Here is a 13,471-nt window from a genome sequence, read left to right on the forward strand (position 1 = left end):
GTCAACCATAAACTCCCTGGGGGCAAAGGCCGGCCTTCTTGTACACTGAGAAGCACTGGGAGCATTGAGGAACGGTCCAGGGCTATTTTTGGGCAGGAACGCACAGGAATGGAGTTCTGGCTGGCTCCCAAGTTGGCCACGCCCAGCAGGAACTCATTAGCATAATAGGCCACACCCAACAGCAGAAACTCATTCGGATTGGCTACAATTAGGGGTGTGTGGCCTAACATGCAAAAAGCCCTGGGTTTTGACAACAAACAAGGTAAAGGGAATAAGAAGCAAAAGGTGGGTGTGGCTGGATAGCCACACTTCTGGTAACATGGGGTGTGTGGCCTAATATGCAAACGAGCTGTGCTGCCAGGGATGTGGCCTAATATGCTAATGAGTTCCTGCTGTTGGGTGTGGCCTATTATGCTAATGAGTTCCTGCTGGGCTTTTTCTACAAAAAGAGCCCCGGAGGAACCCAAACGGAACCACTGGGATGCAGCCATTTGAGAGTCGGATTAGGACAGGGGAGATCCAAATCCAAGTCCCGATTCAGCCATAAGAAGGGTTGCCAGTTCTGGGCTGGGAAATGCTTGGGGATTCGAGGGAGGGGTACAGCCCGGGGAGGGCGGCGTTTGGGGAGGCGAGGGACCTCTGTGGGAGAATAATTCCATACGGTCCCCCTTCCAAAGCAGCCATTCTCTTCAGGAGAACGGATTCTATCAGACTGGTTGCAATCCCAGGACGTCTCCACTGCCACCACCTGGGGGTTGGCAACCCTAGGCATGAGGCTTGGCCCAATCGCTCTCAGTCTAAACGGCTTTGAATTATTGCTGTTAGGACAAAAGTTGTGTGTGTGGGGCGAACCTTGTATGCTACCCTGAGATCCTTGGTAAGACAGGGGGATAATAGTGAGACATATGATAATATCATGGGACCTGTAAGGAGCTCTTGGGGGAGGGGGAATGAAATTCCCTTCCCTCACTGGTCCCTGAATCATAGAACCACAGAGCTGGAAGGGGCCAGCTCAGTTCAGGATCAGCCTAGAGCAGTGGTGGCGAACCTATGGCACGGGTGCCAGAGGTGGCACTCAGAGCCCTCTCTGTGGGCACGCGTGCCATCGCCCCAGCCAGGCCCAGACCATCATTAAAGTGTCGAATTCTCTGCCAAATAATTTTAAGTCAATGAAAGCATTTGGGATTGCTTTCCTTACTTTGTTTGGATCATCTTAAGTTAATGTATGAGTTGTTTTTTTCTAAAGTACAACCTCAGTATTCAGGTTAAATTGCCGTGTTGGCACTTTGGGATCAATAAAGTGGGTTTTGGGTCGCAGTTTGGGCACTCGGTCTCTAAAAGGTTCGCCATCACTGGCCTAGAGCATCCCTGACAAGTGTTTGTCCAGCTGCTGCTTAAAGACTGCCAGGGAGGGGGAGCTCACCACCTCCCGAGGCAGCCAATCCCACTGTTGCACAACTCTGACTGTAATCCCCCCCCCCAATATCCAGCTGGTGCATTCCCGCCCTTGATTCAAACCCATTATTTCGAGTCCTCTCCAGTGTTACCTCCAAGCTGAGCTCGTGTGAGCTAGTTCACAGTTTTTTCAGCCTCCAACTCACACTTTTTTGTCTCGGCTCAGGAAGGAGGGCTCCAGAGCCAATTAAGTCACACAGGAGCCGAATCGCTCACTCACAACTTTAATGCCCGTAGCTCACAACGTAGAATTTTTGCTCACAGGACTCCACAGCTCAGAGGGAGCATTGGTCCTCTCCTCTGCTGCCAACAAAAACCGCTCCCTGCCTTCCTCTAAGTGACAGCCCTTCGGATACTTAAAGACAGCTATAGTGTCCCTCCTCAACCTACTCTTCTCCAAACGAAACATTCCCAACTCCCTCAGGCTTGGTCTCCAGGTCCCCGATCATCCTCGTCGCTCTTCTCTGCACGCGCTCCCTGCTTCCTCTCTCTGCCACCACTTCCTCCTTCTCCTTCCTTCCCACCGGTGCCTCCTTGCTCCTTCTCCACTGCCTCTCTCCTCCATAGCCACCTTCCCTTCCTTGCCCTCCTGCAGTGGCTGCCTCCTCCACCTTCCCTGCTTATCACCTCGCTCGCTCCCTCCCCCGACTCTCCTGCCTCCTTTCTCTCACCCTCCCTTCAGCGGCTCCTTAACTTTTTCCTTGAAGTGCCCGTTTATTAGGGGTTGCTAGGCAACCCCACAAAAACCGACTGTGGTCGCTCAAGATTTTGATCTGCACTTTTTTTTGCAAATTGCTATACTCACGGAGGTGCACATACAGCGTCTTTGTTGTGTGCGTGTACGTGCGTTTGAGAGTTTTCTACAGACCTAGGGGGTTCTTGCATCTGTCCCTGGCCCTACTGTGCAGATCTTTTAATTCACACACTGGGGCAGATTCAGAATTCGATATATAGTACAAGCAGATGGGGTCTGTATCCATGAGGCCCTTAATGCAAAGGCAAGAGATGGCCAGACTGTTCTCGACCCTCAATTAGATTCCGAAGAACAAAGCAGCCCCGGAGAATACAGAAGTCAGTTTACTGCAACCTAAAATAACCACAGCTGGCGAGACAGGAGCCAGATAAATGCATGTATTATAGATGTGGGGGTGAATCGGTTCAAATCTCTTCTGTTCCACATGGCCACTAGGCAGTTTTAAGCGAGCCACTCACTCTTATCTTTAAAATGGGGCGAATGATGGTAGCTTACCCTTCCAATGTGGATGGTTTGTTCAATCTGTTCTGTGATTTTAAGAATGCATAGGCCACGCAGTAGTTTTGAATTTTGTGTATTTCCTTATTCATGTACATTGCTGTAACTGATCTTGTCCTGGTCACAAACCGTATTCATAAATTTGATTTCATTACCTTCCAATGTTGCTGTAAAATATTGCATGCACAGCGCATGGAATATTAATCAGAGAACACAAGAGACGTCAATGCTGGATCAGGCCAGTGGCCCATCCAGTCCAACGCTCTGTCACATAGTGGCCAAAAATACCAGGTAGGACAAGGAAGAAAAAAGGGGAAAAGACTGAACCTAAACCTAGAATTCAGAACCTAAAAAGGTTAGTCAAGAATAGAAGAGGGCCAACTCTAAAAATCTAATTATGAAACATACAAAAATATACATGTATTTATTCAACATTAGCCCTTGTATGTTTTTATATTTGTATATGAGGTAGGAATGGGCCCTTGTTTGTTATTTTAATTTATGTTGAATAAATACATGTATATTTTTGTATGTTTCATAATTAGATTTTTAGAGTTGGCCCTCTTCTATTCTTGACTAACCTTTTTAGGTTCAAAAATACCAGGTGCCATCAGGAGGAGGTCCACACTGCAAATAACTACCAAGTGTTATTTGGGAACTGGACCTGCTGATTCTTCTGACTGCCCAGGAATATAAGAAACAGGTACGTGGTTCAAGCACCGGGCAGGTCAGAATTCATTCGGAAAAAGGGGCTACTTTTGTCTGGGTGTGTTGGGGAAAGCATGTTATGAGGAATGAATAGAGAGCTGCCTTTCTAGTCTGTTCCAGTCCCTTCCTCCTGCCACCGCCATTGCTTTCCCAGCCTCAGCTGTCTCCCGTTATCATCCGATGCTCCCCGACTCTCTTACCTGTTGAAAGGGAAAGACTCCAGGGTGATACGGCGGGAATGTCCTGTACGGATACATGTCGGAGAGGGGGCGTGGCTTACCTTCTGCAAGCAAGAAAAAGAAGAGAAAAGGCATGGACTGTTTCCCCCTTTAAAAGCGACCTCTCTCACAGTGGTTTCTCTGTCTCCAGCCCTCCTATCGACTCCCCCTTTACGAGTCAGCTGTTTGACAAGCCAGAATTTCACGAACGCCACCTCTGCAGCCATGCAGAGATATGCCTGCTTCAAGGAGTATGAAAGAGCTGTGCTCCCTTCCTGTGGGTGTGAATGTGTGTCAGAAAGGAATGTGTGTGCTCAGCGGGAGGCCACTGAGCCCCCCCCCCCTCTGTATTAGGCACTACAGATCTGGCTCCTCCTCCTTACCATAGAGATCCCTTCAGGACTGGCTTCACAGACAGACCACTCAGCACTGAGAGCTCCTTATTGGAAGGGCTTTAATGAAGGCCCAGAGGAGTTCTTCCAATCATGCACCGCTCCACTGCTGGAGTTAGGGAGTGGTAGTGAAAGGAAAGGGCTGAGCATAGCTCAGAATGGAGCGAATCCTTACGAATTTGGACAAATGGACCCATCGAAGCTGCACTATACGGGGTCAGGCCTGTATTGTTATATTGTTAAATGATTGTTTTACGTTGTTTTAACTGTCTGTTACGGCATTTGCCTCTGTTGTAAGCCGTCCTGAGCCCATTGGGGAGGGCGGGGTATAAATCTAATAAATAAATAAATAAATATTGCCTACTCAGACTGACAGCGGCTCTCCAGGGTCTCAGGTGAAGGTCTTTCGCATCACCTGCTACCTGACACTTTGAGCGGGAGATGCCGGGGATTGAACCTGGGACCTTCTGCATGCCAAGCCGGTGCTCTGCCACTGAGCCACAGCCCCTCCCCAGTTCCTCGCCCGCAGTGGGCAACCTCCCGTCCTTGTGCTCCTTTCTCCACAGTTACTCTGAGGAGCAGGGAGAGAAACGATGGGTGGGGAAACAACATGGACGCTGTTGTGACGTCACTTCCAGGCGAGAAGCCAGAAGTGACGTCACAGGGCCCGTACCGCTCTAGGAACGTCCCCAAATTTCTGTAGCCTTTACCGTACAGATGATGGGAACTGCAGTGCTAGAGTGTCACGTAGCACCTGGAAGCAACGTCGCGGTAATGACACACGCGCACACCCCCGGCTCTAACCTCCAAACACTGCTGGGGTTGCCAGCGCAGGAGGACAACCCTGGGCTTAAACGATACAATCTCATTATTTCTGTACAGGGGGAGCCATGTTGGAAGCATTAAGAAGTAGCCCCTCCTCAGAGGAGAGTGGGACGAATACCTGAGGGTCTGTGCTGAGACCGCATATTCACCCTTGAGCCAGGAGTTTCATCGCCAGGCCCTTCTTCTCCCTTGAAGAGTAAATCAAGAATGTGAGCGGAGACCGGCCAACACTCAAGACCCCACAACGGAGTATTCACCCCAAGAACTGACAGGGAACCGCTGGCATAGTGTGCGAACAGCCTCGACACAAAGGCATGACCGTCTGTCCCAGATTCCTGGCCTCTCTGGCTGGCGTCAAAGGCCGTCCTCCTGCAAAGGGCTGTCACAAGAGGTGCCATTTCTAATCCTGTCTCAAAAGTGCGGCCGCCATCTTGGATTCGATCAAACACGAGCCCTACTGCTCCTACACTTCCGCAGAACAGCTCAAGAGGCCCTCCTTGCCGCCATGGTTCCCAGGAGCCCAGTCGGAAGCCATTTCAGAGCCGGGCTCCTCAGCCACCTTTCACTTGGATTTCCTAGGGAGATGCCATCCAGTCCCTCAGACCAGCCGGCTCCGTTTTGGTTTCTTTGGTCTTGACGTGAATCGAAACTACAAATCGGTATCGTCATGCCACTGTCCTCCTGCGTCACGCCACAAATCCCCGTTAAGATTGCGGAATCTGTCAACTTTACTTTAGCATCCATTCTGTCTTGTAGCTACAGCGGGGGGGGGGGGGTGTTGGGGGCCCCCCCCCTTCCTTAAAGGCCCAGCCCCCGCTTCTTCTCAAAAGTATTTGAAGGGATCCTTTAAAGGCTCTTCAGCTTTGAAACGGAGATGAGCACCGCAACCCTAGAGTCGGACTCGACTGGCTTTCGAGCAAGGGAACCTTTACCTTTACCAGCTGGAGGTGGAAAATAATAGCAGGGCCCCCCCCCCGAAAAATGTTTCCCCCGCAAGCTGCATCCATTGCACACGGGGTTGCCAGCTCTGGGGCGGGAAATTCCCAGAGATCTCAGGGCAGAGCCTGAGAACAGGGATCTGGGGAAGGGGGGGGGACCTCAGCAGCCACGGAGTCCACCCTCTTTCTACAGGAGGACGAATCTCTACAATCCGGGGATCAGCTGTAATTCTGGGGAATCACCAGCCCCCCCCTCCCGGAGGTTGCCAACCCGTACCAAAAGAGCAAACAAAACCAGCAACGCCCAGCAATGAAAGCTGGCGAGACAATAATGGAGGCGCGACTGCTAACCAGCACTTCCGCATAAGCATCACCAGACTGGAGTCCGGCAGCCCTTCCTCACGCTCTGCGAAGGATTTGCAAGCCACCTCGTAAGACTTAGCAATAGCTTGACTTTGGAACAGGCCCGTAGCCGGGATTTTTAAAGTCAGGGGGCACCGGCTAATCGAATTAATCCAGGGGAGACGCCCTGGGCTGGATGGGGAGTCAGGGGGCCTTGCCAGCGAGTCAGGGGGGCCTAGCCCCGATATGCCCCACTGTAGCGACAAGCCTGCTCTGGGAACTATGATATATAACTGAAGAAAAGAACCTGCCATGGAGGTTCGTTGTTTGTTTTGTCACTGTGCAAAAACCAGAAAAGGGGGGTGGGGGCGATATGTACAAACATAATTTTCTTCTGCCCTGACCTGAATGGCCCAGGCGAGCCTGATCTCGTCAGATCTCGGAAGCTAAGCAGGGTTGGTCCTGGTAAGTACTTGGATGGGAGACCACTGGGTCCCTACTAAGGAAGTCCAAGGTCGCTACGCAGAGGCAGGCAATGGCAAAACACCTCTGAACGTCTCTTGCCGTGAAGAGCCTGTGGGGTCACCATACCGTAAGTAAAGGTAAAGGTTCCTTTGCTTGAAAGCCAGTCGAATCCGACTCTAGGGTTGCGGTGCTCATCTCTGTTTCCAAGCCGAAGAGCCAGCGCTGTCCGAAGACGTTTCCGTGGTCATGTGGCTGGCATGACTAAACACCGAGGCGCACGGAACGCTGTTCCCTTCCCACCGAAGCGGTGCCTATTTATCTACTTGCAATGTCTTGCTTTCGAACTGCTAGGTTAGCAGGAGCTGGAACTAGAGACGGGAGCTCACTCTGTCGTGCGGCACACTCGGGTCTCGAACTGCTGAACTACCGACCTTCCACAGCCTGCAGTTCAGCGTCTTAACCACTTGAGCCACTGCAGTTCCCACCATACCATAACTTGGATGCAATTTGAAGGTACTTTCTACCACCAGTTTTCTACCCACAGCACTCTTAACTGGCAGTGTTTCCCCAGAGTCCCTGGCTTGCCCTCGGTCTCCTGTGTTCTTCGCTCTGAGCTCTTAAACGGCCCCTTGGCGCTCAGCCGCACAAAGTTGATAACTGTTTCCTTACTCTCATAGGAGTCATACTAGAACTCCGGTGAAAGAGCGGGGACGATTTGGACGCTTGGCTCGTCTTCAGACCACTTCCAGTAGGTGAGGCCGCTGAAAAACAGTCAAAAGGAGGGCATCCAATCACTTTTGCAGAGGGAAAGTCACCTCGTGGTAAGATCTCCCCATTGGGCTCCCCCCCCCCCCCCCCCACATTTATTTGCTTAATGTGTCTGTCTTTATGAATCTATTTAGTGCAACGATATTATGGCTCACAGCATTCAGAAAACTTCCAAAACACTGATAAAAAGCAGAATATATATATATATTTTTTAAATAAGCAGCAGTTAAAAATAAGGACAAAGCCATTATAATACCACTTTATCAATTCAACTCACTGTTTTGTATGGACGGGGATTCCTGCAAGTGCATAGTCTCAAAATGGTCCTCTAGTCCAATGGATTGCGATGCCAGGGAACGTACACTTTTGCGTTTTAAACTGTTGGAAGTGCTTTCCTCAGATGTCAGACTGGAGTCAAGTCGAGTTCCCCTTGGTGGAGAACTGTCCATCTGCATCTTTGGGGAAGAAAACGAGAAATCAGTCTAAATACTGAAGTGGACGGGAGACCATCCGAGCAGGGCTCTTTTTGTAGCAGGGACTCCTTTGCATATTAGGCCGCACCCTCCTAATGAAGCCAATCCTCCAAGAGCTTACAGAGCTCTTCTTACAGGAGCTACTGCAAGCTCTTGGAGGACTGGCTACATTAGGGGTGTGTCACTTAATATGCAAATGAGTACCTCCTACAAAAAGAGCTGAAAGATGGCGAGGTGTGGCAGGAACAGGGTTGGACAAAGAGGGGAAGAGACCTGGTTTCAAATATCCCGCTCGGCCAGAAAGATCCTTGAGTGACCTTGGGTCAGCCACGAAGCCTAACTTTCCTCACAGAAACCCACCACAATCCCGTGGACCACAGTTCATACCAGCAGCAGAGTTTGTGACCACATGCTTCAGATGTCAAGCGTCAACTGCGGGGCTGTGGTAATGACTCCGACTTACATGCTGGGCCTCCTTAACGTTCCACCACATCCCTAGTGGCCAGCATGGGCAAAACAGTATTTTGCATGAACTGCGGACGCGTCAGGGAAAGCCCACGTGACTGCTAAAGCCACGGCCTTGAATGTGACAATCTTCGCAGGAAGCATGATTACCAAGGCTGGGTGGAGAAGTCCCTGGAGATTTGGGGGCGGAGCCTAGGGAGGTCAGGGCTCAGGGAGATGAAAGACCTCAGCGGTGAATAACACCGTTGAGTCCACCCTCCAAAGCACCTATCTTCTCAAGGGGAAGCGATCTCTGCAGTCTGGAGATCAGTTTTAATTCCAAGAGATCTCCAGGCCCCACCTGGAGGCTGGCCACTCTATTGAGAAGCCTGAAACGCAAAATGGCGGCATTCTTCCCTCAAGACAGAAGAGAAGTCTGTACTCGCATCGATGGCACCTGGTACTTTTGGCCACTGTGTGACACAGTGAGGAATTTCAGACAGACGATATAATCTGGAAGAGGAACGGTTCCCAAACGGTTTCTGGTCTGTCATTTCAGACAGAACCATTTTAGAACCGGTTCCCTACCGGAATATATTTCTAATTTGAGACACAAACGCTTCTGTCCCATTTAGGAAATGGGGCTGAAGCGTTTTACCTGTCAACCACTTCCAAGTAGTCTTTAGTTTCCTCTCCCGGTTCCGATGCGCTTTTTCCCACCGGTTTTCACCCATACGGGCGATCTCCAGCTTTTTTTTAAAAAACGTTTGCTTTAGAGCGTTATAGCGCTATAACGGAATAGCATTATATCAATCCCATTGGAATGCCTGGAGTGTTTTGTTATAGTGCTATAGCGCTATAGCGCTCTAAAGCGAATGTTAAAAAAAAAAGCCAGAGATCGCCCACATGGGCGAAAAGCGGTGCAGTCTGCTTCAGATCCAGCTCTTTACCGGAAGGGGAAAGCCATGTGTGAAATGTCAGCCCTATACCGGTTTACTCCATGACGGATCAAAAATGGCTTCAAAACGGGTTAAAAAGGGTAATGTGAAATTCCTCAGAGTGTTGGACTGGATGGGCCATTGGCCTGATCCAACATTGGCTTCTCTTAGGTTCTTATGTTCTTAAGTCCCTTTGTTTTTGTATTATGTAGGGCTGCCGTGATCCACTTTGAGACCCCCCCTGGTAACGCATCCTCCTGGGGCCCCCTCTCAATACAGACTCGACCCCGACATCCTGTGAAAGTCAATCTCTTGACTCGCAGTCACCGCGCTCATGAATAGGTTGTCTCTCTGCATACCATGAATGTTTCCCCCTCTTCCACCCCTTCCGTTTACTTCTCCCATTTTCCCCAAGGTACTCCCGCCCCAGTGCACGGCCCTCCCCCTTCTCTCCTCACAACAACCCTGTAAGGAAGGTTAGACACAGCGTGGCTAACTCAAGGTCCTGCCACCATGTCCCCGTCCTCTCAATAAACGGGAGGCTGGATTCATCAGAAAGTGGTCAGGCAGTCCAGAAGCGGGAGGAGGTTGTTACAGACGCCACCTGGGACTTTTAAAATCTGGTTTTTTAAAAATGGGCTCTTCTGCTTTTGTTAATTCTGAATTTCTCATGTTTCGTCTATTCGTTTTGTGGCTTTGTGCCTCTGTTGTACATCGCCCAGAGCCTGGCGCAAACGAGGACAGGGTGATTAATACATCAAATAAATAAAAATAGTGATAAAATAATATCAGGCCTTCGATTAAGGAGCCGCACTATACACCGAGGAGTGTCCCTGTGCCTTGGCTTTACCATCCTTATTCCAGCCTGTGCTTGGCTTACCACCTTAAAGGTAAAGGTTCCCTTGCTCGAAAGCCAGTTGAGTCCGACTCTAGGGTTGCGGTGCTCATCTCCGTTTCAAAGTCGAAGAGCCAGCGCTGTCTGAAGACGTTTCCGCGGTCATGTGGCCGGCATGACTAAACACCAAGGCACACGGAACGCTGTTCCCTTCCCACCAAAGTGGTACCTATTTATCTACTTGCAATTTCTTGCTTTCGAACTGCTAGGTTGGCAGGAGCTGGAACGAGAGACGGGAGCTCACTCCGTCATGCGGCACACTCGGGTCTCAAACTGCTGAACTACCGACCTTCCACAGCCTGCAGTTCAGCGTCTTAACCACTTGAGCCACCGCAGCTCTTTACCTTACCGACTTAACTTACTCAGTCCTTACCGACGCATAATACTTAGAGAACTGAGCTAGTGTGACCATCACGGGAATATGCGGTTGCCTAAGCCGTTTTATAAATAATCTCGCTCTCGCTCACTAACTCTGTTCCAATGTTTTACTAATACATTTTAGGAGGATTATTTATACTAAGTTTATGATTATACATGTGTTTATGCGAGCCGCCCTGATCCTGCCTTGGCGGGGAGGGCAGGATATAAACCAAATTAAATAAATACCACTGTGCAACCGTGGCGTCTGGCCCAGGGTGACCACGACCCATGGAACGTTGGCCCTCCTTTCAGCCTGCTACAGCAACCCTGTACCAAGAACTGCATTATCCGGCATTTCAATGGGGACAGATGTACAGCAAGGTCTACCTTATCACGATGTTGAACGACAGCGCTACCACATTGAAGAGGATTCGCTCTGGTGGAGTTGGGTCACTTACATGGGTTCAAACCAGAGCAGGTGCGTGGCTAAATGTATAGTAAAATGGTTGTATGCCTCAGTGCTGGTGAGGGACCAAGGGGGAAAAGACGATACCTTTCTTGAGATTCTAGGCCGAGCGCCCCTAGAGCATTTCTGCCACCTGCTGGCCGCCTGCAGAATCACCATCAAAATGTCACACACTTCCTTCCCCTTACCAAAATATCTTGGACTAAGCGCACAGCCGCCACAATCTGCTGCTTGTAACAGGAGTAGATTTCCTCTGTCTCATGACTGCAGTCTGAAGGGAGGAGAAATGGGAAATAAGAATTAGGCAAGCGTACATCTGTTTCCCTGTACAGCCCTCAAACTTTTAACAAACGGGTGTTTTTATACCAGGAGGAACAAATGTTCCGTATTGCTTTATTTCCTCAGCATTTAAAGTGGCATCGTGCACATGTCACGCAGATTTTGTACAACGGCTTTGGTTCTCTGCTTTTCATAGATTTCTTTGTACCGCAAACACATGTTGTGCTGTTTGTGGATGGCCTTTATACGAGCTGTATGTAGAACGCGCAGCATGCAAAGACCCCCATAATGACTCAACCCGAAGGGAAATCTGAGCGAAAGGGACCCAAAGGAGAAGCCGGACGTGTGGGGCTCTGTCCCAAGACTGGTTTCCAGTGGACCCACTCCTGAAACTAGGGCTGCCATTCCTTCACTGGTGGAAAGGGATCTGCTGCTGCCAGCAGGCACTTCCCTGATGCCGCTCAGTTGGTGGTGGTGGGGGAAAAAAGGCAGGAAATGGGGAGGCGGGACCATCAGCAGCATCCCATCGTGCTGACCTCACTTCCTGTGCACCCAGAAGTGACATCAGTGCTGCACTGGGGACCAGTGTTCCCTCCAAGCTGAGTGAGTGTGAGCTAGCTCACCGTTTTTTGAGCCTCTGGCTCACACATTTTTTGTCTTAGCTCAGGACAGATGGCTCCAGATTAAGAAGAAGAAGAGATTGGATTTATACTCCGCCCTTCACTTGGAGTCTCAGAGCGGCTTACAAATTCCTTTCCCTTCCCCTCCCCACAACAGACACCCTGTGAGGTAAAAGAAGAAGAAGAGGAGATTGGATGTATACCCCACCCTTCACTACCCAAAGGTGTCTCAGAGCGGCTTACAAACTCCTTTCCCTTCCCCTCCCCACAACAGACACCCTGTGAGGCGGGTGGGGCTGAGAGAGCCCTGACAGAAAGTGCTCTTTTTTCAAGAACAGCTCTGACAGAACTACGGCTTGCCCAAGGTCATCCAGCCAGGTGCAAGTGGAGGAGTGGGAAATCCAACCCGGTTCTCTCAGATTAGAGTCCGCGCACTTAACCACGACACACAAACTGGCTCTCCTAATTATGCAGTAACCAAATCACTCACCACTTTAACGCCAGTCGCTCACAAAATAGAATGTTTGCTCAGAAGACCCCGCAGCTTAGAGGGAGCATTGGTTGAGGACTCTCTGGCATCCTTGGGGCTGCACTGTCGCCACTCCCAGGTGTCCAGCAAATGCCGTCAGTGCGTGGAGGGTGATGTCATTATGTAGCCAGCGAGGGCCCCGCTGCTCTTAAACCCTCCCAACTGGTTGTCGGGTCCTGCTCGTAGCTCAAAGTACTAACGAAAAGAAGGCAGCCTTCGAACACGTGTCAAGCAGCTGTTCCCTCTAAGCTGAGTGAGTGTGAGCTAGGTCACAGTTTTTTAGCCTCCGGCTCACACATTTTAGTCTCCGCTCAGGAAGGAGGGGCTCCAGAGCAAACTCATTGACGCAGCAGCCAAATCGCTCACTCATGACTTTAATGCCAGTGGCTCACAAGGTAGAATGTTTGCTCACAAGACTCCACAGCTTAGAGGGAGCGTTGGTGTCAAGCAGCTTGCCTCCATCAGCCAACGTTTCATATAGGGTTGCCAAGTCCATCTTCCACCCTCAGCGGGGGACTTTGGGGGCGTTCCTGGAGGGGGCGGGGCATCCCCAATGTGATGACGTCACGTTGGGGACGTCCGCCGCCCCCCTCCCCACCCGCCTGTGCGCAGGATTTCCAGAAACGGCAGTTCCCTGCACTTAAAGGAGCCGGCGTGTCCTTTTGGATGCAGGAGCTGGCGTTTCCCCTTTAAGAACAGCCGCGTTTCCCTTTTAAGAGCTAGAAGGATTTCCAGAAACGGCAGTTCCCTGCACTTGAAGGAGCAGGCGTTTGTCTTTTGGATGCAGGAGCCGACGTTTCCCCTTTCAGAACAGCCGCGTTTCCCTTTTGAGAGCTAGAAGCTGGCATTTCCCTGCAAGCTTGCGGAGATTTGGCTTGGGAGGAAACACAGGTTCCACACACTTAGGGGGAGAGAGATGGGTGGCTTAGGGTTGCCAAATGGTACTTACCTCCTCAGCGGGGGACTCCTGGGTACCTCCTGGTGTGCGCACGCAAAAGCGCGCACGCGCCATATCTACGTCACCCGGATGTGACGTCGCACGCTGGGGGAGGGGCCACAGCCATTTGAGGGGGAAACTCTATGTTTTCCCCTCAAATGGCTGTG

At 50.7% G+C, this 13,471-nt stretch overlaps 1 protein-coding gene across 1 annotated transcript in view; it reads right to left on the reverse strand.

Annotated features, from left to right (window-relative positions):
* The window catches only part of LOC107111703 (probable serine/threonine-protein kinase WNK10), a 31,177-nt gene that overhangs the window by 5,566 nt on the left and 12,140 nt on the right, over positions 1-13,471 (reverse strand). Inside the window, exons 6-10 of the mRNA XM_015412716.1 lie at positions 11,128-11,210; positions 7,641-7,818; positions 7,265-7,356; positions 4,969-5,038; positions 3,616-3,698 (exon numbers count right to left, since the gene is read on the reverse strand). Coding sequence (XP_015268202.1) covers positions 3,616-3,698; positions 4,969-5,038; positions 7,265-7,356; positions 7,641-7,818; positions 11,128-11,210 — 506 coding nt within the window. The remainder of the gene's footprint in view (positions 1-3,615; positions 3,699-4,968; positions 5,039-7,264; positions 7,357-7,640; positions 7,819-11,127; positions 11,211-13,471) is intronic.

This window comes from Gekko japonicus, unplaced genomic scaffold (assembly GCF_001447785.1).
Source record: "Gekko japonicus isolate JY-2015 unplaced genomic scaffold, Gekko_japonicus_V1.1 scaffold669, whole genome shotgun sequence".
NCBI lineage: Eukaryota > Metazoa > Chordata > Lepidosauria > Squamata > Gekkonidae > Gekko > Gekko japonicus.